Raw genomic sequence first — 24295 nt, 5'->3', positions numbered from 1 at the left:
CACTAGTGCACACACACATATGTACATACGCATACACATACACATTCATGTAAGCACATGTACATATATATACAATGAACGTTTTGTATCCCTCATTATCTGATTAATAACCCAACCAAGCTACTTTGTGTGTAAAGACTGAAGGATAGAAAAAATAATGCAGGAAGCTATCATCCACAGAAAATTCATAATGAAGAAATGCTTAATTTTGGACATCTGATACATTCTTCAATGTTAGTATAATAGTGATGAGCAGAGATACCTCCCAATAAGTGTCAGTGTTCCTGTTCTGTATATCAAAAGTGGCTTTCCAACAGGCTTGCTTTCATCTCATACCAATGTCCCATGTGTATCATCTATGTGGGTATACATGTGTGAATATGTGTGTGCGCACATACACACACTGAATTGTGCTCATGAACATATCACATGATCCAGATAGCCTAAGGGTACAAGTAAGAACAATAAGAAATATGCTGGAGTCTGGGACAGGATCCTTCCGATTTTCATCTGCACTTGGAGTTGGCACTGTTCCACGACTCTCTCTGTACCTGGATCTTGCTGGGAGAGAGCTGGTCTCCCAGGAGTGCTGACACAACTGGCAGCACAGATGAGACCCCCACTTCTGCTCCGAGAGACCCATCCAGAGCCCTCAGGACACAGGAACCAAGGAATAGTCTGGGACAAGATCTTTCCAGTTTCCATCTGTGCCCAGTGCTGATCCTGAGCCACAGCTCTCTGTGCCTGGATCCTGCCTGGAAAGAGCTGGTCTCCCAGGAATGCTGACACACAGGCTTACAGGAGGGTCAAGCCTCTGTCAGAGACCGCAAGATCAGCTAACATCAGAGATAACCAGATGACAACAGGCAAGTGCAAGAACCTAAGCAACAGAAACCAAGGTTACTTAGCATCATCAAAGCCCAGTTCCCCCACCAAAGCAAGTTCCGGATACCCCAACACACCTGAAAACAAAGCTTCAGATTAAAAATCACATATCATGATGATGTTAGAGGACTTTAAGGACATAAATAACTCCCATAAAGAATTGCAGGAAAACCCAAACAAACAAGTAAAGAAATTTAACAAAATCATCCAGGATCTAAAATGGAAATAGAAACAATAAAAAATCACAAAGGAAGACAACCCTAGAGATAGAAAACCTAGGAAAGAGATTAGGAGTCATAGAAGTAAGCATTACCAATAGAATACAAGATATAGAAGACAGAATCTCAGGGGCAGAAGATACCATAGAAAACATTGGCACAACCATCAAAGAAAATGCAAAATGCAAAAGGCTCCTAACCCAAAACATCCAGGAAATCCAGGACACAATGAGAAGATCGAACCTAAGGATAATAGGTATAGAGGAGAGTGAAGATTCCCAACTTAAAGGACCAGTAAATATCTTAAAATTATAGAAGAAAACTTCCCTAACCTAAAGAAAGAGATGTCCATAAGCATACTAGAAGCCTACAGAACTCCAAATATAGATTGGATCAGAAAAGAAACTCCTCCCATCGCATAACAGTTAAAACACCGAATATACTAATAAAAAAAAGAATATTAAAAGTAGTAAGGGAAAATGTCAAGTTACATAAAGGCAGACCTATCAGAATTACACCAGACTTCTCAACAGAGACTATTAAAACTAGAAGACCCTGGGCAGATGTCATACAGACTCTAACAGAACAAAAATGCCAGCCCAGGCTACTACATCCAGCAAAACTCTCAATTACCATAGATGGAGAAAACAAGATATTCCATGACAAAACCAAATTTACACAGTATCTTTCCACAAATTCATCCCTAAGAAGGATAATAGATGGAAAGCTCCAACACAAGGAGGGAAACTACATCCTAGAAAAAGGAAGAAAGTAATCTACTTTCAAGTAACCCAAAAGAAGATACCCACACAAATATAATTCCATCCCAACAACAAAAATAATAAGAAACAACAATCAGTGGTCCCTAATATCTCTCAACATCAGTGGACTCAATTCCCCAATAAAAAGACATAAAGTAACAGACTGGATACATAAACAGGACCCAGCATTTTGCTGCATGCAGTAAACGTACTTCAGTGACAAAGGCAAACATTTTCTCAGAGTAAAAGGTTGGGAAAATTTTTTCCAAGCAAATGGTCCCAAGAAACAAGCTGGAGCAGCCATTCTAATATTGACCAAAGTCTTCTTAGAAGGGGGAACAAAAATATTCATAGGAGAAAATATAAACACAAAGTGTGGAGCAGAGACTGAAGGAAAGGCCATCCAGAGACTGCCCAACCTGGGCAATCCATCCCATATACAAATAATATCCCAAACCCAGACAATATTGTGGATGCCAAGAAGTGCATGCTGACCGGAGCCTGATATAGCTGTCTCCTGAGAGATTCTGGCAGAGCCTGATAAATATAGAGGCAGATGCTTGCAGTTAACCATTAAACTGAGAAGGGGGTCCCCAATGGAGGAGATAGAGAAAGGACTGAAGGAACTGAAGGAGTTTGTAACCCCATAAGAACAACAACAGTATCAACCAACCGGACACCCTCCCAGAGCTCCCAGGGGCTAAACCACCATCCCAAGAGTACACACGGACAGACCTATGGCTCCATCCACATATGTAGTGGAGGATGGCCTTGTTAGGCATCAGAGTGAGAAGAGGCCCTTGGTCCTGTCAAGGCTCAATGCCCAGGTGTAAGGTAATGTCATAGCAGGAGTGAGAGAGAGTGGGTGGATAGGTTTGGAAGCACCCTCTTAGAAGCAGGAGGAGGGGGGATGGAATAGCAGGTTTGTGGAGGGGAAACCAGGAAAGGGATAACATTTAAAATGTAAATTAAAAATACCCAGTTTTTGAGAATAGGACCCCCATTGAAGGAATCAGAGAAAGAACTGGAAGAGCTCGAACAACAATGCCAAGCAACCAGAGCTTCCAGGGACTAAGCCACTACCTAAAGACTATACATGGACTGACCCTGGACTCTGACCTCATAGGTAGCAATGAATATCCTAGTAAGAGCACCAGTAGAAGGGGAAGCCCTGGTCCTGCTAAGACTGAACCCCCAGTGAACGTGATTGTTGGGGGGAGGGCGGCAATGGGGGGAGGATGGGGAGGGGAACACCCATAAAGAAGGGGAGGGGGAGGGATTAGGGGGATGTTTGCCCGGAAACCGGGAAAGGGAATAACACTCAAAATGTAAATAAGAAATACTCAAGTTAATAAAAAAAAAAATACCCAGTTTTAAAAAAAAAAGAAATATGCTGGAAATTTTTCAAGAAACTATTCATTTATTTATCCATCGTCTTTATAACAATTAATAAAATTCCAAAAATAATAGTAAAGCCCTGTAATGAAGTCTAAAAGCCTTCAGAGAAACACATTTTCTTAATAAATTATAATACTAATAAACACTAGCCACACCCCACTGCAGTTGCAGAAAACATAAATAGGTATCTGCCACCCGTGAGAGTAGTTAGCTTTCTTGAGAGGGTCAAAGAGGGGAACTGTGTCTTATGGGAAGACCAACATTTAGTTAGGGACCAAATGAGAAGGGAATTGAAGAGCTTAACAGAGTCTGTAGATGCTAAAAGACAGCAAGATAAGGCTGAGCCACATAGGCAATGGGTGTCATTACTAAATCTTTGCTCAGTCTCTGGCCTCTTACTTGGAGTTATTACATTGTATTGGTGACCTGTTTCTACAACCAACCACAAAATATCAATGACGTGCAATAAAAAGCCTTACAGGGTTCACAGGTTTGCCAGGTTCACTGATCTAGACCAGAATGAAACTTTAAGAGTCGCATGGCTTTTGAATGACACCGGGCTTCAGTGATTGGCTGAACTCATGCTCCTCTGCTAGGCACATCCTTCTCATGGTGGGTGCAGGGACTACTACACAGTCTGAGACGTTTTCCTAAGACTACACTGATGTCATGTCTGCTAATCTTCCAGTGACTGAAGCCAGCCACAAGTGTAATAGAAGGAGGACGTACATAGTGGGAGGAATAAAAGAAAATAACAGAGTTGACTCAAACTGACAGTTCTTAGTTAATCTGTAAAACTAAGCAAATCTGTAAAAATCAAATTAGTTCATTTATTGTGACAATACATATTGCGATAAATGTTTATAAGGTGTACAACATGACACCTTAATATATTGTGTACACTGGGGCATGATGACCACAATTAACACATCTATAACCTCATGTAATTAGTCTGAGAGGGCTTTTGGGGAAGCAGAGGATAACAACACTTAAGATCTATTCTCAGGGAAATTAATGTATGCCATAGAGCCATCAACTGTGATTACCATGCTGAACACTGAGCTCCCAGAATTTACTCATCTTACCATACAGCTCCTCATGCCATACCCTAGCAACCATCCTTTTTTTCCCCATTTTTATTAAATTGGGTATTTCTTATTTACATTTCAAATGTTATTCCCTTTCCCAGTTTCCTGTCCATCAGTCCCTTAGCCCCTCCCCCTCCCCTTCTAGAAAGGTGTTCCCCTCCCCATCCACCCCCCCCTACTGCCCCCCCAACAATCCCCTACACTGGGGGTCCAACCTTGGCAGGACCAAGGGGTTCCCCTTCCACTGGTGCCCCAAAAAGGCTATTCACTGCTAAATATGCAGTTGGAGCATCTTATATTCTCTGAATCCATTCAATTATATTTTTTATTCTTCTTGATGACACGGATGTGGGGTCATATAGAGTTTTTCTTTCCATGTCTGAATTCCCTGATGCGGTAGAGTTTAGGCTGAACCATGTTATCTCACAAATGGTAGCATTTTCCTCCTTGATACACTATATACACAGTGTGAAACATATATTAATATAGATATGTTACCTCCTTGCCAATGTATTTCTTCCATAATAGAGATGAATATCACACACACACGCACACACATGCACACACACACACACACACACACACACACACACACACACACACACCACCACCACCACCACCACCACCACCACACCACATCACATTACATTTTCTTTGTCCAGCAATTTCTCATAATCTTTCAACAGAAAGTTGAGTTTCATTTCTTGGGTTTAGTGAGTAAAGCAGAAATGAAAGTAGAATATCATAATTTTTCCTTTGAATATGTACTCAGAAGTGTCTGGACTACTAGGTGGTTCTATTTTCCCTATGATTTGAACTTTCTGTGTGTTTGGTGATAAGTTTTAGGAAACTCAATGGCTATGCAATTTATAATTTTGCCAACATTGTTCAAGGTTTTTTCTCTTTACACCCTCTCCCTATGTCTATTGCTTGGCTTTCATATAATATTTTGGTTTATATAATATTATATAAGCTAACACTTTCTCAAGGGTTTGATATGTTTTATAAGGTGATCCATGTACTCTTTCAGGTACTTCATAACAGTTTATGTATATTTTGGGGGAAAATTCCTATTTGATGTCTTTGCTCACTTTTATTCTGGTATAGTGTTCCGTGAGTGAGTGTGTGTGTTTTCCTTCTTTGATCTTAGCCTCCATCAAGAATCTGTATCTATGTCTTTGCGGACACTCCCCCTTTCCTTCCACCTTGTTGGTTTATTACTTTGTTGTGCAGAAACTCCTGAGTTCCCGGTGGTAACTTCTACTTTGTTAGCTGTGCAATTAGAATTATATTCAAAAGTACATGGACAAAATTAATGTCAAGAAGCTTTTCCCCTGTGTTTTCTTCTACGAATGATTATCATTTCAGGCTTTCATTTAAGTCCATAATCCATTTTAGTCAGATTTTGTGCATAATATAATGATCAAATTCCATTGCTGCATATGAATGCCAGTTCACTGTTGAAGAGGTTTTTCCTTTCTTATTATGTATTATTGGCATCTTCCTCAAAAACTAGTCAATAGTATGTGTGTGGGTTTATTTATAAATACTCTTTTCTGTCCCATTGGTCTACAAGTGTGTTTTTAATGGCAGTGCCATCCTGCTTTGATTATTGTAGCTCTGTAGAATGTTTTTAAATTGGGTAGGTGATACCTCTAGTTTTTTTGTTTTTTGTTTGTTTGTTTTTTCATCTTTCTCAAAACTAATTTAGCTTTCAAAAGATGTTTCTGGGTTCCAAAATAAATTTTACTGGGAAATATTGTTACTCTTAATGAATGCCCACACAATAGGCAATGATTTTCAAGTGATTGAATAGTTACCACTAAGAATGAGTTTTTTATTTTTGTTTTTGTAGCTAGGAGTGAATCCAGGACCTCATGTGCACCCAGAAGCTAACCCTACCACTGAACTGAATCTTCAACCCCACAATCACATTTCTAAATTAATAAAATATGTTTAACTCGGATAATTATGTAAATCAAATCACATCAAGACTCTGAGTCAACGTCCCACTTTTTCTTTCTCTACGCTATGACCATATTGTAGTGACACTTACCCACTATCTCTATTCCTACCTGGTCAGGGAGAGAGATCTCACAGCTCACCTACTCTTCTAGATTTCACCTATCCTGTCAGTTCATGTTCTCAGTTTATTGCTGAGAGGTTGCATGCAAGTGTAAATGTTATGTGTGCATGTGACATGGCTCCCTTCACTATCCAACCTTAACCAAATTGCTTACTCCTCGTTTTTTTCCTCAACTGCAAACTTAATGAATTACGGCAATTTTTATTACACATGAGCATTTACTCCAATTTGCAGAAGCAGGAGAAAGCCAGCGCCTTTCTAACCCAACTGACTGCTGCCCTCTGATGCTTGGCTCACAAAGCAAAGTGCTACTTGTACTGCTCTTGTGATTCATCTAACTGGGGCAAATGTGCTGAATAAAAAAGATAAGCAAATGCTAGCCCAGTTACTAATTTCAATGTGGCCTCCACGGACACAACTGGGAAGACCCTGACTGGCAGGCTGCCCTGGAGAGGAAGGGAAGAAAGGAGGCCTTCTCTTCTGAATCTCTGAGAGCCCCTCCATCACAGTGGCTCCACTGCAAACTCCATAGGCAGACTCCAGCCTCGGGAAATGAAATAATGAGATTCAGTCTCTTGTGCTGGGGGCTACCCTAGGAGAGAGAAAAAAAAAGCATGAGCAAATTCATCTTTTCTAGTCATTGCCCAGCACTTTGTCTTTCTGTCTGACTGATGCTCTGCTGAAGCAGCCTTGCTCTAAGACTGACTTCCTAAGGTCTCTGCTGAGGGATTTGCCAACCTTCTGTTAATTATTTTGCATCCAGCCCACCTTGAATGAAGGCCAAATTGGACATGTTTTGATATTTAATTCTTCTGAGTTATGTAATGAAATAAAAACATAAGGATGTGGGTAGACTTGTGCCAAAGGGCTTACATCATTGGGGGAGGGAGGTTAATTTATAGCTGTTTTCATTCATTTGCATTTAATCAGCCCAGAATTGCTGACTCTGGGTTCAACAAGAACCTCATTGCCTGCTCAGGCCACAGGCTACAGTACACTGCTTGTGATGGGCAATGACTCAAGGGAGAGGTTTGAGTGCCACAGTCCACGAGTCATTATTCACCTTGAAATCTGGCTGTACTGCCAGCCAATTATATAAACAAAAAAGCTAGGGTTATCCTGGCACCTGAAACTTAAAGAAATCTCCCAGACCCATTGGGAGCTCACATCCTTGTCTCTGGAACCACTTTACCTGGTGCAAAGCCCCAGGCTTTCACTTACCTTAGATTCACAGATTTTAAAAGATTATGGCACTATAGTGATTGCATTATGATCATAAGTATCTTTGAAAATCCCAAGCATGACATCATCTTACATGACAGTTGGGGCTTAGAATCAGCTACATATGTATATACTGCTGCTGAGTGTGTGGGCCAAAGAGTCTAGGAAGGCTATTTCATGTCTCTGAATTTCATTCCGGTCGTCAGTGAACTCAAGTGCATTGGGGTGTAGCAAGGCTGAAGTGAAATTGTATTAGGGGTATGCAGTAAAGAAACTGCAGGCATAATCAATCACTGTATGCTATTTTTAAGAAGAATGTTCAGAGACAGAGACAGAGACAGATACAGAGAGACAGAAAGACAGACAGAGTCAGACAGAGAGAGACTTTTCAGAGGCACCTGGAAGATTTCAGAGAAGAGAAAGAAGTAGACTGAACGTGGCCAGCAGGGCTATCTGTGAGAGGAGAGAAAATATCAGGGCTAGAAAAAAGAAAGTACAGTGAGAATAGTAGGGTGATAAAGGAGAGAGCTGGGGGAGGGAAGGACCAGGAGACTGGCATGGAGGCTTTGAGATATATAATAGATATTTGTGTTACTGACGGAACCTGGAGCCCAGCATGTGTTTTGATATGCAACCATCAATGTATGTCAGTAGAGAGCCATGTGTCACTTTTATCTTCAATAAAGCAAGTAAGTTATTGGGCAGAAGGGAACGGATTTCACAAGTTCCTGAGGAATGCTGACTTTTATCGGACTACAAACCCTCCTATAGCCCAGGTTCATCTCATTTCTGCCTTTTGGAGTGTGGGGAGTTCGTTTTGGACCTAACAGAGAAGATAAATGTAAAGGGCTGAGGCACATAATCAACACAATAATTGGTATCTACTAGTATTAGTGGGCTGTTAGGAGGCATATTAAGTTCCTCAAAAGGCCCTTGACTACATGTTCATTGGCTGGACTTTTTCAATTAGCCACGTTGCAAACAATGGAGCAGGGTCTTACTTACTGCAATAAAGGGAATAGCTGGAAAAGCCAACAAGTTTTGAACTGCAATGATAGCAATGCAGAACATCGACAGGAGACACACATGGAGCTGCCTAGCTCTGTCATTTATTGGCTCCAAACATGCAAACAAGTTAATTCGCAGTAGCCTCATACTCTTATCTGCAGCAAAGGTATGAAGGCAGTCATGGAGATTACATGTTTCCAACTACTGGAAATGTTGAGACAAGACACTAGCATAAGTCTAGGAGTCCAAAGACAGTATGGTCCACATGGAAATGAAATACTTCGTTGAAAAGTGGGAGAAGGAAAGGTGGGAATATGGCACCGTCTTAACAGGATTGTTGCAATTTACATGAAATCCATCAAGCATTTAAACAGTCTAACACACAATGAGAGACACCAGCAGCAGCAGCAGCACCATCATGTGAATTATTAGTATGCTGTATTTTTTTTTCTTTTCTATTTTTCGGGGCTGGGGACCGAACCCAGGGCCTTGCGCTTGCTAGGCAAGCGCTCTACCACTGAGCTAAATCCCCAACCCCAGTATGCTGTATTTAAAAAAAAATTATGCTGGGCACAAAGACACACACCTTTAATCCCAACATTTGGAAGGCAGAGGGAAGCTGACTTCCTAAGTTTGAAGCCAACCTGATTTAATAGTGGATTCTGAGCCAGCTGGAAGTGAAAAAAAGAAAAAGGAAAGGAGAAAGGGAGGGAGGAAAGAAAAAAGAAAGGAAGGAAGGAAGGGAATGGAAAGGAAAGGGAGGAAGAAATAAAAACCTGAAAATATTAGTGAAATAATTTGCCTTACATGGAAGGGACAAATGAGTTTAGTTCATTTATCCAACATGATTATCCAACAGGAAAGGAGATAATTTTCCAGACTTTTTGGGGTTTTGTTTGTTTGTTTGCATGTTTGTTTGTTTTTTAAAGATTTGTTTATTTTATCTACATGAGTACCCTGTAGCTGTCCTCAGGCACACCAGAAGAGGGCATCAGATCCCATCACAGATTTTCTGAGCCACCATGTGGTTGCTGGGAATTGAACTCAGTACCTCCAGAAGAGCAGTCAGTGCTCTCAACCGCTAAGCCATCTCTCCAGCCCTGACTTTTTGTTCTTAATGCATAAAATTATATGTATTTATTGTGTGTTGTATGAGGTTTTGAAGTGCATATATGTTATAGAATGGATGGATCTAGCCAGTTGACACATGTATTACCTCACAAATGCTTTCATGGTAACCACATTTAAAATTTCCTTCTCTTAACATTTTAAAGAATATATCATCATCAGCTAGCATCAAAAATCAATCTCTTGTTTTATTCCTCTTACCCAACAATGAATTTTTAGTCAATAGCTATCCAATCCAGATCCCAAACTTTCCCATCTTTGATAACCGCACTCTACTCTGTTTTCTTCGAGGTTAACTGTTTTAAATTTCAAATGTGTGTGAGATAATAAGGGATTTGACTTTCTGTGGATGCCTTATTCCATTTAACATAACATTCAATAGATTTCTGTGTGGTTACAAAGAGCAAAGATTTCACTTTTGTGGCTGAATAGCATTCCTTAATGTGTGGGCTGCATGTGTGTACATGTGCACTTTCTTATCCATTTATCTATCCATGGCACATAGATAGCAGATGCTGGTTTCATTTTCTTTGGATATATACTTGACAGTGGAATTGTCTGACTATATGATAGCTTTGTTTTTCATTTTTGAGGCACCCCCATACTGCATTCCATATTAAGCATTAATTTATATTCTGCAAAAGTGTAAAAGCGCTCTCTTTACTCCATTCACCCCAGTATATGATCTTTGCCTTTGAGATAACAGCCATGATAATTAGGGAGAAGTCATATCTCATTGTGACTTTGACTTACATTTCCCTAATCATTACTGATATTAAACATGTTCCCTGTGCCTTTTGGCCATTTGTTAGACTCTTTGATTAACGTCTATTCCAGTCCTTTTGATCATTTTAACAATATTGATTTTCTGATTGCTAGTTCCTCCTATGTTTTATAAAATTTATGAAATGTATAGTTACAAATATTCCCTCCCATCCTGAAACTCATCTCCTCCTACTGACAGTTTTTCACTCCCGGTATTTAGTGTAATGTAATCCCAAGTTTGTTTTGTTTGCTTTTACCTGTACTTTTTTAAAATTACTGTTTTTGTTGATTTTTGAGTTTGTAATTTAATAACAATGTTTAATCTCTTGTTTCCCTCCCTCAAAATCTCCCTATATGACCGGCCTTTTTCTCCTTTAAATTCACAGCCTCTTTATTCATCAATTGTTACTGCATGTATATATTTATTTACGTATTTGTATATTCCCAAATATAACCTGCTGAGTCCATATAAAGTTACTTGTATGTATGTTTTCAGGACTGACTATTTAGCACTAGACAACCAATTGGTGTGTACTTCCCTGGGGCGAGCCACTGCTCCCGTTCCCCCCCCCCTGCCCCTCTCCTTGCCCCTCCCCTTGCCCGTGCCCTCAGCTTTACTCAGTTGCCTGTATCTTTATGTAGATACAAACCTATGGGCTTCCCCTGCCCCCAGTCTGACACATTTGTTGGTGTTGCCCCTGTTCACCTCACTCACATTTGGGCAGCCATGTTGATACGACTTTATGATGGAGCCTCTGGTACTATTGGGAGATATGATCTAACAGTAAAGACCTGATCCTCTGGTTCTTACAACCCCTCCCTTCTCTTCCATGGTATTGCCTGAGTTTTAGGTGCAGGTGATTTTTGTAGATGTAGCCACTGGGACTGGGTTCAGCAGTTCGATTGACTATGGTTTTTTTGTAGTGGTCTCTGTCTGTGGCAAAGAGAAGTTTCCTTGATGAAGGACAAAGACTGCACTTACCTGTGGGTATAAAGACAAATATTTGTAAATTGTTGTTAGAGTTTGTGCTGGGTTAATAACTTAGTGACTGTATATTATCCTTCACTAACCATGACTTCATTAGTACTTAGAAATTGGCTAGGTTTCTAGTACCAAGCATGGTAAATCTCCTGTTGAACAGGTCCTAAGTCCAGTTAGAGAGCTGTTACTTCTTAGAGGTAGAAAGGACTAACACTTCAGAAATGGGCCCAGAGACCTCTGAGCTGGAACTGAGTTGAATGCCCCAACTTTGTTGACTCAGTTTCATAGGACAAGAAGGTGCATACAAGCTTCCAGAGGAGAGAAGCAACCAACAGTCTTACCAGCTATGACATCCATGAACCACATAAATGACAAGCATTGCACAATAACCCTATGATTACATATTTTTGTGGTTGCCTGTACATTATGGGTCATATTTTTAAAAATCACTAGGACTGGAGAGATGACTCAGTAGTTAAGAGCACTGGCTGCTCTTCCACAGGACTTACATGCGATTTCCAACATCCACATGGTGACTCACCACCATCTATGACTCCAGTCCTAGGGAGTTATAGACCCACCGCTGGCCTCTGCAAGTCCTACACACATGTCATGCACAGACATAAGGCAAACATTCATATATGTAAAATAAAGAATTAAAAAATATCCCACAAAATGTCAGTAACTGAGTGAGTGTTAAATGGTAGTCCCTCTGTATTTTCTTGTAGTTGTTTCATAGTATAAAGCATCATATTTAAGTATTTCGTGCATTTAGAGATAATTTTGTATGCAATATGATAGTAATCTAATCTCAGTCTTCTGCATGCATTTACCCAGTCATCCAGACACTGTTTTTTGAAAAGATTGTCCTTTTCCCTATTGGTGCTCCTGGAACCTTTGTTGAGATCTGGTTGGCTGTAATCCATGAATTTATTTCTGGGCTCTTTATTCTGTTCCATTGGTCTATATGTCAGTTTTAAGTGGGATTTAGGGGAGATTTTTTTCAATAAGACAATTGGAAGAGGCTCATTGGATTGAAAAGGATAGGCTGTGTCAGATGAACAGAAAAAGAAGGCATTAGAGCCAGGAACAGCGAAGGAGCAAAGCCGAATGACTTGCATGAAAGAAAAGCAGGAAACAAAGAAATGCCCAGAAGTGCTGTAGCAGAATCGCAATGACTGCTCTGCAGAAACCCTACAGCACTCAGGCTTCTCTCGGTGGTGTCTAAAGACAGATATGTAACTCGGAGACCATGACAATGGGCCTCACTTTCGTGTTGCTATTAATGAAACAGAAAGACACGAAGACTTCCAGAGGCTCAGTAAATGGGTCCCACCGTGGTATTCTGTAGATGTTGTACAGGAATTTTAAATCAGGAAATTATTCCTTAGAGGATGGAAAAAAGACCAGAAATTTATACTCTCATAAACAGTAGGTGAGGATATTATAAGGAACGATTATTTTATCAGCCATATTAACATGAGAAGGTGGCAGATAATATTGGGAATAGAGTTGAGTTTTTTTTTCCTACTCCCTTCTGCATTATTTGTATATCATGAAGGCAGTCATTCACTTTTCTCATTATGGGCCTAAGTGTGCTTAGATGAAGAAATAATGCAGTACCTGTAGACACAGAGCATCTGGAATCAGGTGAAGTACAAAGCCTAGACTAAATGACTTGCTTTTCGATGGGGGTGGGTGTTGTTTAAACTATGTCTGTCATGAGAAAGTTGTGATGATAACAGGAATTTTGATTTATTGTTGCTGCCATGTGCTTTAAATTACCTAATCCACATTGAGGCATTATCAGACGGCTTGACACATGCAGAGTGCTAAATAAATAAAAGACACACAGCGTTGCCATCAATAAAAATAAGTGAATGGATTAGATGATCTCTAACATGCCAGCAACTCGTCTTCCTATTAGCCTGGACATCATATAATTATAGTCACTTAACTTTAATATCTCCCCTTTAATTCATTTCTGGCTTTCACCTGTATACAATGCAAGTAGAATAGAAAGATAACCCAATGCTAAGGCGACCAGTAAAGCAGTAGAAATGTGTGCAGGCTTGTAATTCAGGAAAGGTAAAAATTTGTTTGTAAGGAAGAAGAGAGATGTTTTCAGTTCTACACTTCCTGCCAAGATTGCTAGATGTTGAATACATGTCTTTGAACCTCACAGGGCCCAGGATGAATGTCTTAGGGAACTTAGACAATCCATCTAGCTTTCATGAGCAAAAAGCTGGAACCATAATGTTACTAGTGTCTCATGAATGAATAATATATATGGTTGCCTTTTGTAAGCAGCACACTCCAAATGTTGCTCCCATATCTGTGATAAACATCTTACTTAAAGACCCAGAGGGTATCCGTACGTTGTCCTATTGTTGTAAGCTGCCGCTAGTCATTTGGGTAAAATTGATCATCAGATTTGTGGAGTGTGTGCCTTATCTATAGCTTCTCAAAGAGATCTCCCTAAAAGAATCTGTGTCCTAGAAAAAAATAGGAAATAATATACTAGCAACAGTATGTGCCAGAGATAAAGGAACCAGAGATTGATAGTGTAAGTTCTCGGGCTCCTAGGTTCATTTCCTTGATCTGATGGTTTCTGGTTGTGTGGCCTTGAGCAAGCTGCTTAATCATGCATTGCTTCAGATTCTCCCTCTTTATAACGGCAGTAATGACTGGATGTGTCACTGCATGTGTTAAAGGGGCTAAACAAGGTAATGGCTTTAAAATCTTGACTGCTGAGATGAGATATGCAATAAGCATTAGCTATCATCATTGTTAAAAATGGCAAAAGAAAGAAATAATCCCAGCCCTAATGAGACAGAATACATACAGCCAAAAGGGTAAGGAATAGAGAGACATTGGAAGAAAGGCCAAATGAGCAATGAGTACATGTGAGTAGGTGTGTCTGGCCCCATCCCATAAACTCAGACCTGTGACGGCTGTCCCCAAGGCACCTGCCTATGCAATAGGGTTCAGATTGTCTTGTGCTGTTGCTTCAACTTTAATTGTAATTGTAACATTGCTAGTCATAGTTATGGGCATCTAGACCTGGAATATCAATACCCATAATGAGATTATGACCCCATCGCACAAAAACCTACAAACACCAACAGTGCATGGAAACCTGAACGGGTTTGTCACGCCTACCTCTGCTCACTATCCTGCAACTGTGGTTCTTCCTAAGTGGCCACTGCGATTTGGGAGCAGACCAGAAGAAAATTGGAAATATGAGTGTAGAAGAGCTAATCAGACTTCATATTGCTCTATCCAGAGAGGCAGATAGTAAATATCTCGGACTTTATGATTGGATGGTCTATTTAACACCTTTTCGGCTCTAATGTCAGAATGCAAAAGCAGCAATAGATTGCCTGTAAACGAATGGGCTTGGCTGTGATTCAATAAAATGTTCTTATTGGATGATTTATGAAAATAGGTAGTAGACCAGATGTGGCCCCTGGGCCATAGCTTGCTGACCTGTAGTCTATTTATACCTGATGCAATATCTCAAATTGTCAAAAGAACCTAGGCTGACACTCATATAAAATAAATATGATCCCACGCCAGGGAACATTGTTGACTAGAACTTAGCTGATCCAACATGGGGGTTTTGGAGTGACAGTGAAGTGAGAGAGACTAACTGATTACCTCTAGATGGAGAAAGCTCCTTTTGTGAAGAAAATACAAGTAATATGCAAAAGAGAATTGGAGAATGAGAAATTATTTCACTTGTCTTAAGAGAATTCTAGAAAGGGCTCAGAAACAATAAGCTTTGTTTTACTTTTCTATATCCTAATTTAAAGCATGTATAATAGGAGCTGAGGTGAATATTCATCCTTGTTTGTCTGTGACAATCTTGGTGTGTTTATGTATCAACTGTGTAAGTATCAACTGTGCCCTGTTTAGAAGACAACCATCCTTTATCTGAAATGTGTTAAAACTACTCTAAAAAGTGACTTTAAGATTATACATGGACTGACCCTGGGCTCCAACCCCATAGGTAGCAATGAATAGCCTAGTAAGAGCACCAGTGGACGGGGAAGCCCTTGGCCCTGCCAAGACTGAACCCCCAGTGAATGTGATTATTGGGGGGAGGGCAGTAATGGGGGGAGGATGGGGAGGGGAACAACCATAGAGAAGGGAAGGGGACGGGGCTAAGGGAATGTTGGCCTGGAAACCGGGAAAGGGAATTACAATTGAAATGTAAATAAGAAGTACCCAAGTTAATAAAGATGAAAAAAAATTTAAAAATTTTTAAAAGTGACTTTAAAATTGTAGCACAAATAATTATGGGTCTAACTTTACACAAAACTTGACCAGTGATGCACATCTATAAATACAGACATGTATCTGCTGTGGTCCAATAAAATGTTTTAATTGGATGATTTAAGAAAACAGGCGATAGACCAGATGTGTGGTCCCTGGGCCATAGTTTGTTGACCTGTAGTCTATTCCTGGACCTGCTACAAAAACACAAATTGTGAGAAAAACCTAGGCTAACACTCACAAATTAAATATAATGACATGCCAAGGAGTACCACAGGTGTGAAAAGCCAAATTGCCAAAGATGTGAAAGCCACAGCCTACATAAGATCAAGTCACAGCTCCAAGTGAAGTTGTAGGCAAATCCCACCTTATCCCCTCGTGCGAGTCTTAGATACTGTGTTAACTTTGCCTGCATCTCAGTCACTCAGATGCAATAATGAGTAATGAAAATAGTAATCTTGTTACATTTATATGTACTTATATATAATAAATATCATACTGTTTTAGCTCTATCACTTTATATATAAATGGAATAACTGACTGGACAAGGACACAAAGTAGCACTTAATACGTAGAACATTTGATGACTCAGCATGGCCTCCTTGTCACTGGAGACATTCAAGCAGATTCAGCACATTTAGTGGTGATGTTGGAACTAAAGTTTTGCTCCTCCCAGTCTGTCTATGAAGTTGTTAATGAAAAAGCACAGGTTCTAGCTGAAGCCTAATAAATTGAGTAAAAGTCTTCATTGTTAAGAAACCACCGTTGGTACAATTTCTAAAATGAATCTATCCAGTAGTGGATAGGAAGAATAGATCATACTCATTTTCTAAAATGAATTTATACATTAGTGGACAAGAAGAACAGATCATACAAAACCTTCCCTGAACCCTGAGACAATTCAATATGGTAGAATCCATAGGGTTTATGCATATAAAACAATGTCACATGGGAAGAACTAGAAATATATAGTATACATTGCTCATTTGGGAAAATTAAAAAGTGGTCTTCTCTACTCAGGTTGAAAGGCACTGTACCAAGTCCAGTGCTACTTTTATAATCTTAAGTACTGACCTCAGGAAGGAGCAAATGTGAACTCTAGAGAACACTTCACTTTGCATTAAATCTGAAGCATTGTACCCACCTTGGACATTGAAGCTATTTCCTGAGTGTACTTGCATTTGTTTTGAGACATTTCTCTCTGTTCTGAGAACTGTCTGGTTGTTCTCTGTGTGCTACAGGTAGAGTTCAGTATTCCATTAACGCTGAACAACTCCCACACAAATAGATAGTTGAACCTTAGGTTATTTCCCCAAAGCCTGAAGAGGTTGGTATGATGTAAACAGAATTGGGCGAGCTGATAAGAGTATTGAGTGAAAACTTAAAAGAAATGGTTTGCTCTCTGGGCCTTCCTGGTGATACCTGGAATTCTGGGTAGCTCTTTGCAAACCTTTACATTCTCCCTGATGACTCAAGCTTTCTCATTCTCCTGTCTGTGTGAATTATACACAGGAGGACTATGCTGATCCACTGGGATACATCAATCACTTCTTAGATCTCATTTTTGGTTCTACTATTCTGCAACCACTGAGAAACTGTAATTTTCCATTAGAATATCACACAGAAGAATAGAATACCTTGTTTCGAAAGCATGAAGGTAATGATTAAAGAGAACAGGTTTATAAAGGAGCATATGTTTAAAAAAAAGTATGATATTTGTAATGCATTAAGTCTGAGAGGATTTTATGATCGTGATGTTTTGTCTATCCCCAGACATTCCAAACATTCCCTCTATACCAAGCAGTGGGTCTTTACATGATGGTGACAATGATGACAATGATGACAGTAATAGCAGTAAACATATGTTGAAGACTCATGCCACATGAATAGGAAAGGCGTGGGTCCTGGTCTCATGGACATGTATATGTATCCAACAGTTGTAACAAATAGTTTCAATTATTATCAGCACTGCTTGAAACTTTAGGTAAAATGGGGTGGGAGTTTACAAGTAGCCTGATCTACTCGAAGGGTCAAAGGAGGTTTCCTTGAGGATGTGACATGCAGGAGTTATCTAGACAAAAAGGACATGAAAATAAGGAGAGGTCTTCCAGGGCAGTGAAGACTATATGCAGAAACTCTGATACAGCAAGAAGTAGATAGTTTTTTTAGTCAAAAAGAAAAATTAAAGAAAAATAAATTGGGGAAACTACTGATGCATCTTGAAGAAGAGTCTGGAAGTAAGACAGGATCAAACCTATGCACAATGTTGGTGGCCACATAGGCACTGGGCCTTACTCTTTCTGAGGAACCACTGATGAGCATTAAGGGAGAGAGAAGTGTGACCAGATATGAGTTCTATGAAGACCATGAATGAGTTGGAAGGGGACAAATCATGACTACTTGGACTGAAGAAGTATATGTGTTTATGAAACACACCTACATTAGTCTGGGTAATACAATGCTTTCTATCCTGGAGCCTGGTTGGTTATTAATACTTGAAGTATTTTCCATTCTCAAAACCTCAAAACTACTGCTTTCTCATATTCACATGAAGCCAAAATAATGCTAGGGAGAAACTGCAGTATCTAGCAGGGAAAGGAAAAACACCAAAGGCCAGCCTGGGTTGCTGACTCATAGCTCATAATTCCTTGGCACAAATGATGTTCTGAAGCAATCAAGAGAGAAACAGAGGCCCAGAAAGGCAGAGTTGCCTACAGTCAGTCCATGACCCATGAAGAGATTACTGCAGTAAAGTGTGGTGAAACGCATGCCCAGAAATGACTCTCTTCATATATAAGGCGAAAGTCTAGTAGTTAAAAGTAGTTATCTCACTTTTGGTTCTACTATACATGGATTCCCTATACATGGACTGACTAAGATTCCTACTTCATATATAAGGCGAAAGTCTAGTAGTTAATGGTCCTGTGACTCTTTCACATTAAAGACAGGACTCACTTGGAAAGCCTGAGTAGTAAGCTGACTGTGGGCACCATTTTACAGAGTAGGAGAATAGAGCCCTCACCTCCCTCTAAGTTCAAAGAATAGTTACAATTAATAATCTGTACACTTAAAAATGTTTTCTTTACTAATGTGGAGATTTTGGGTTTTATTTATGACTACATGTGTACTTGTGTGTGATGTATGTGTATGTGGGCACCTGTGTGCCACTGTGTGTGTGTGTTCGTACATGTACATGCAAGAAGACATATTTTGGAAGCTGAATTGTTTCTTCTACCTTTAGATGGCTTCCAGGAACTAGACTCAGGAATCCAACTTGAGCAGCATGCATTTTGTCTGCTCGTTCACCCTACTGGCCAACCACGAGACCTTTTTATTGAGAAACTATGTGAGGGAAACCATTACAGAAGGCAAAGATTAATTGAAATAAGCACGAGTCTGATCTACATAGTTTCCAGTGGTGAGGAAAGGTGGATAGTCTAGATGTCAATCAAATAATTATATCATTAACTTTAGACCACAACGGGAGTGTGTGCTATGTATGACACATATGAAAGGAGAGTCTGTGGGTCCCTTAGGGTAATGAATAGTGCTGTGGACTATGAAAGGAGATTATAGACTAAACGGTAAGTTACAGACTGCAGACTGAAGGGAAAGTAGAAGTGTGAAGAGGTCGGTGGAAGAAGACAAACTAGAGATCAAATGAACTAACGTAACAGCTACAGAGGCTTTGCAGGCACCAGTGCTGTGATACATAACTGATACATAGATGAATTAAATCAGATCTGCAAGCCAACAAGAGAAATCTTGTCAGTTACCAATAATGAAAATGTGTACATTATCTTCATCTCAGTCTGAAAAACAAAGGAAATAACATTTACCTTGTCATGGGATGTTATTACAGATGCTGAAAGCCCTTGGCTCACCACATGCTACACAAGTAGTAAATTCTGTACTGACTTGAGCTAGGGAATCATAAGACATGAATGAAAAATGGCTTTCCACCGTGATCACAAGCTGAATGCTTTCACCAGACTCTCTGGGGTCAGACCCCAAGAGCAGCACTTACAGACTCTGTGACTTTGGGCAAATGACAAACTTTCTGCCCTTCAATTTCTTTTTTTGTGAAAGGAAGATAATATAAATGCCAAATTCAAATTCCTGGGAGGGTCAATGGAGAAAATGCATCAGCATGAGAACACAGCTCAAGCAGATACCTGGGCCAAGTGTTTTGTATGTGTAAGACATTAGTTTTGCACAGGTAAACTTGTAGATCATTGTTATTTTTCTTCTTATCACTCTGCATAGGAGAGTGAAAGGAGATAAGACCAAAGACTTCACACGGAGAATCTTGATCCAGGTCTCAAGAGATGAGCAGGTGTTGCACAGGGAAAAAGCTGATAAGCCTTTGCTCAAGCTGGAGGGCAGCAACTGCTAGTGTGATGATTGGCCTGGGGTTGCACACTCAGGAGAATATTAAGAAAAGGCTGCCGAGGAGCTGAGATAGTGTTGTTTCATAACCATAAGGTCCTGGATTTAGATCTTCCGAGCAAAAATCAGGAAGGGTGCCGTGCATCAGTAATCCCGGTCTGTGGTGCAAAGGCAGGAGCATCTGAAGGGCTTGGGACATCCAAACTACTTCATAGTGAGCTACAGGAACAATGAGAGACGCTGGATTAAAAACAAAGATGGAGAGTGATTAAGGAAGTCACTTACACACATATACACACACGTGCATACACATACATGTACATGAACACACACAGAGAGAGAGGAGAGGAGAGGGAGACTATTGAGTTGCTTCCAATGAACGTTTCATGCAGATGTTCAGGGGAGCTGAAGGGCAGGAAAATGTGGCAAATAAGAACACTGGCCTTGAAATCAGACAGACTCGGGTTCTGACCCACCCCGGTCTGTTCTCTCTGAGTGATTTTATACTGGTTACTTCCCTTCACGGAGCTTCAGTGCAGCAGTCATTTGGCAGAATGCATACTTTAGATTCCTTGGCCTATTAACTTTGTCTTTGTGCATTTCTACTCACTGAGGTTTATAATCACAAAGATATATTTTAATATACATTTCTCAACTTAATTTTGATTCCACTTGTTAATATGGACAGTGCTTAGAGAATTCTACTAGGGAGCCAACAAGATGACTCAAGTAAAGGTGTTTGCCACCAACCATGATGAACTGAGTTCAATTTCCAAGACCCACCCACATAGGGGAAGCAGATATGTGATTCCTACATTTTGTCCACTGACCTCCACATGCACATCATGGACTGTGTGTCTCCCCACCACACCCCCTTAGCAAAAACAAAAAGTACACACCAGAAAAGTCAAAAACAAACAACAACAAAACAAGTATGTAAGTGTAGAGACATTCTTGGAAAAATAGAAAAACATTCACTGGGTTCTCAATATGAAGCAAAATACCTGTTTTCTGAATTCAGTTTGTCATTCCCATCTCTTTCCTTCTGAGGCTAGAACCACCACTGATATACACACGAATACGATCTAGCATATACCTGCATTTTGAGTGAATGTTAGAGCCTTCAGGTATTTGAAATATGCTCAATTATTGAATTGTGAATCCTAATGGGGAAATCAAAGATTTTAAACAGGGGAATTCAAAGATTTTAAACAAGTGCTGGATTTTAGAGCCCTTTCTTTTTCTCCCTGGTAGCTTCATCATCCTTCTCAAGGCTTCCGCTTTGGAACTGTCCGGGAAAGCAGTGCTGAAGACTATGTGCGCCAGAGCTTCCCAGAGATGCATGAGTACATGAGAAGGTACAACGTGCCAGCCACCCCTGATGGAGTGCAGTATCTGAAGTGAGTGTCAACCTCTTGGATCCTAAAAGTTCCCATAAAAGAGAAATAGGTTTAGACTTTGCCTCTTTTTACAATCCGATGGACAAAAGTTCTTAGTGTTATGCTTACAAATAACACATGCAGGGTCTGTGCAAGTAGCTTAGTCAGTAAAATGCTTGGGCAAGCATGAGATGCTGGTTTGGATCCCTGGCATCTGGGTAAGATTCAATGAGCATACACACGCACACACTTTCAGTGCTGTGCTAGTAGAGGCAAGAAATCCCTGGGTCTTGCTGGCCAGCCAGTCTAACCAACTCAATGAACTTCAGATTCAGTGAGAGACTTTGTCTCTAAAAAAAAGGTAGAGCATGACTGAGGAAGACAGCAGATATCAACTTCTTCTAGCCTACACACACACACACACACACACACACACACACACACACAGAGAGAGAGAGAGAGAGACAGACAGACAGACAGACAGACAGACAGACAGACACACAGACACACAGACACACAGACACACAGACACACAGACACAGACAGACAGAAGGCAGGGGGAAGGGGGAAAGGGAAAGAGAGGGAGATAAAGAGGGTAGGACATGTAAACACATAAACATAAAGAAATAACTCACATGGTGTTAGATCCGAAAGACAATATAGAATGGTGTACATAAAATTAAATGACCTAGATAGCTAGTTACCTACAGAGTCTATACAGGTTGAAATGCCTGTGGTAAAAGAGCCAGTAGGACCATTAGTGGAGTAGATGGAAAAGGATGAAAATGTTGGCTTCAAAAACAATGCTGAGATGATTCAACAGAGAGGAAATGTGGCCAACGGATAACGTGTCCTAAAGCAACCTTTCCCTTCAAAGTGAATCCCTAATCCTGTAGAATGCCTCATTTTGCCACAAGGAAATAGAAATTTATCTCAGAGATTTCCTGAAGGAAAGAAATATGATAGAAGGCAGTGACTCCTGTGCCTGCATCCCTCTCATCAGAATTTATGAGAGGCAATCAAAGACAATCATGTTGCCATGACAGATTATCAGAGCTTGAAATTCAGTGGAATCAAATGCCAAGCAGTGCAGTGATGGGTCTGCTGGTCTGGTCTGCCTGAGAGAAGAGAATGAATGGCTTTAAATGTCTGCAAGAGGAGGATCTGTCCTCCTCTCTCCTACCTGATGGCATCAGAACAAGAGTTTGTATCCAACCTGCTAAGCCCTGCCTTAGTTTAACCTCATGAAGACAGTTTGTACATCTTAACCTTTCAGAATTTTCTCAGTGAACAGTAAGCCACCTCAACTCATTTTTTTCAAAAAGGAAAGGAAGAAAGAATTTCATAGGACATAAGGGCTTCATGTTCCTTGAGAGATCTAGAAATATCCCCTTCAACCATTTCATGGGTTTTTAACTAGAGCTCAGAGAGGCAGGAAGCTGTGTGCTCATAGTTTTCACAAAATTATTTATGAAGTTTAAATACTATGAAACGACACTCAAGTTGGCAAAAACATCAAAACATTAGATCCCCCCATGACCCACTTTAGAGCTCCATTGCCTCCTACTCTCTCTTCATTTCTCTCCCCAGGCAATTGCACAGCTGTGAGAATGAGGATGGGATGCCAGGCAGACAACAAGCTAGATGGCAGTGCTTGACAAGCAGGGCAGCAGCATGGCAAGATGAGGTGACACTTTCCTGAGTCCCCAGAAGCAACCTTGCTTTCATTTCTCCCAATGGCTCTACGTCATCTGATGCCCAGCATCATAAAAGTAGGCTATTCCTAAAGTGATGTAGCTAACAGGTAGCAGAGTCTATACAAAAACTAAGATTCTACCTCCATGGTAGTTGAGAAACCATAATGGAAGAGAGTAGAATTTGATGATTCCAGGATAACCCATAGTCCAGCAGCACCCACTTTGCTGTTGGTGTGTGGGAGCAAAACAGGAGGACAGAATCTTGAAACCATCCCAAACTCACTGCCATTTTACAAACTTCCAGGGTGACTTATTAATTGACATAGAACAGGAATAATGGCATAGATTGTCACCAGTGTCTCCTCATTTTATTCTGGGCCTGTCACCATTTTTGACCTAGTCACTGTGTATGCTCTTAGGCAACACCCTAAACAGCTAAAGTTCTCCTGCTATCCCACACCCTCAGAATTCTACAGCTCTGACCTACAACACTCATGGTCATCTATATAGGATGCTCATTTATTTTATTATGTTAGTACATGACTAATTTTGTAGTAGGTAATAAATAGTCTTAAGTAAATGTTCTGTAAGAATGTGTTTCTTCAACAGGTAAACTGGAGGAGCAACTAACCTAGAACTACTACTTCCCTAGTGACTCAGGTCCCATAGAAGTCTTTGAGCTCACTGCCTTTGTATGGCCTTGAAACCAATCAAGACCAACTCACCTCACTGTGCAGTCCAAAACCATGAGAACTTATACAGTGATATCAGTGAAGCAAGGAGTCAGGAATTAGGTTTCAAAAAAAACAAACATGAACTTCAATTTTTCTGCATTGTTACCATAGACATTTGTAGAGTATTGGCCTGTTGCTATGTAGCCCTTTCAAGGTACTTCTGTTGCTGTGGCAATAGAATTTTGATTAAGAATGCATCTTCACTAGAGTTTGATTTTATTACCCAGATTCCATTAAGGTGTCTCATCAACAACCCCTAGGCAATAATTCATGCTCCT

General features: G+C 40.3%; 1 protein-coding gene and 1 long non-coding RNA gene across 3 annotated transcripts in view; one reads left to right on the top strand and one right to left on the bottom strand.

Annotated features, from left to right (window-relative positions):
* The window catches only part of Grin3a (glutamate ionotropic receptor NMDA type subunit 3A), a 199242-nt gene that overhangs the window by 114393 nt on the left and 60554 nt on the right, over positions 1-24295 (top strand). For both annotated transcript variants that reach the window (NM_001198583.2, NM_138546.2), the window contains exon 4: positions 21462-21607. In NM_001198583.2, coding sequence (NP_001185512.1) covers positions 21462-21607 — 146 coding nt within the window. The remainder of the gene's footprint in view (positions 1-21461; positions 21608-24295) is intronic.
* LOC134478968 (uncharacterized) lies at positions 6039-24157 on the bottom strand. Its single transcript, XR_015620868.1, has 3 exons — positions 24009-24157; positions 19658-20447; positions 6039-7028 (listed from the first exon to the last, which is right to left on the bottom strand). It is a non-coding gene; the product is annotated as an uncharacterized LOC134478968 (long non-coding RNA).

This window comes from Rattus norvegicus, chromosome 5, assembly GCF_021556685.1.
Source record: "Rattus norvegicus strain SHRSP/BbbUtx chromosome 5, alternate assembly SHRSP_T2T, whole genome shotgun sequence".
In the NCBI taxonomy this organism is placed as follows: domain Eukaryota; kingdom Metazoa; phylum Chordata; class Mammalia; order Rodentia; family Muridae; genus Rattus; species Rattus norvegicus.
Note: the sequence above shows the minus strand (reverse complement) of the source record. Positions and strands in the feature narration are given on the sequence as shown.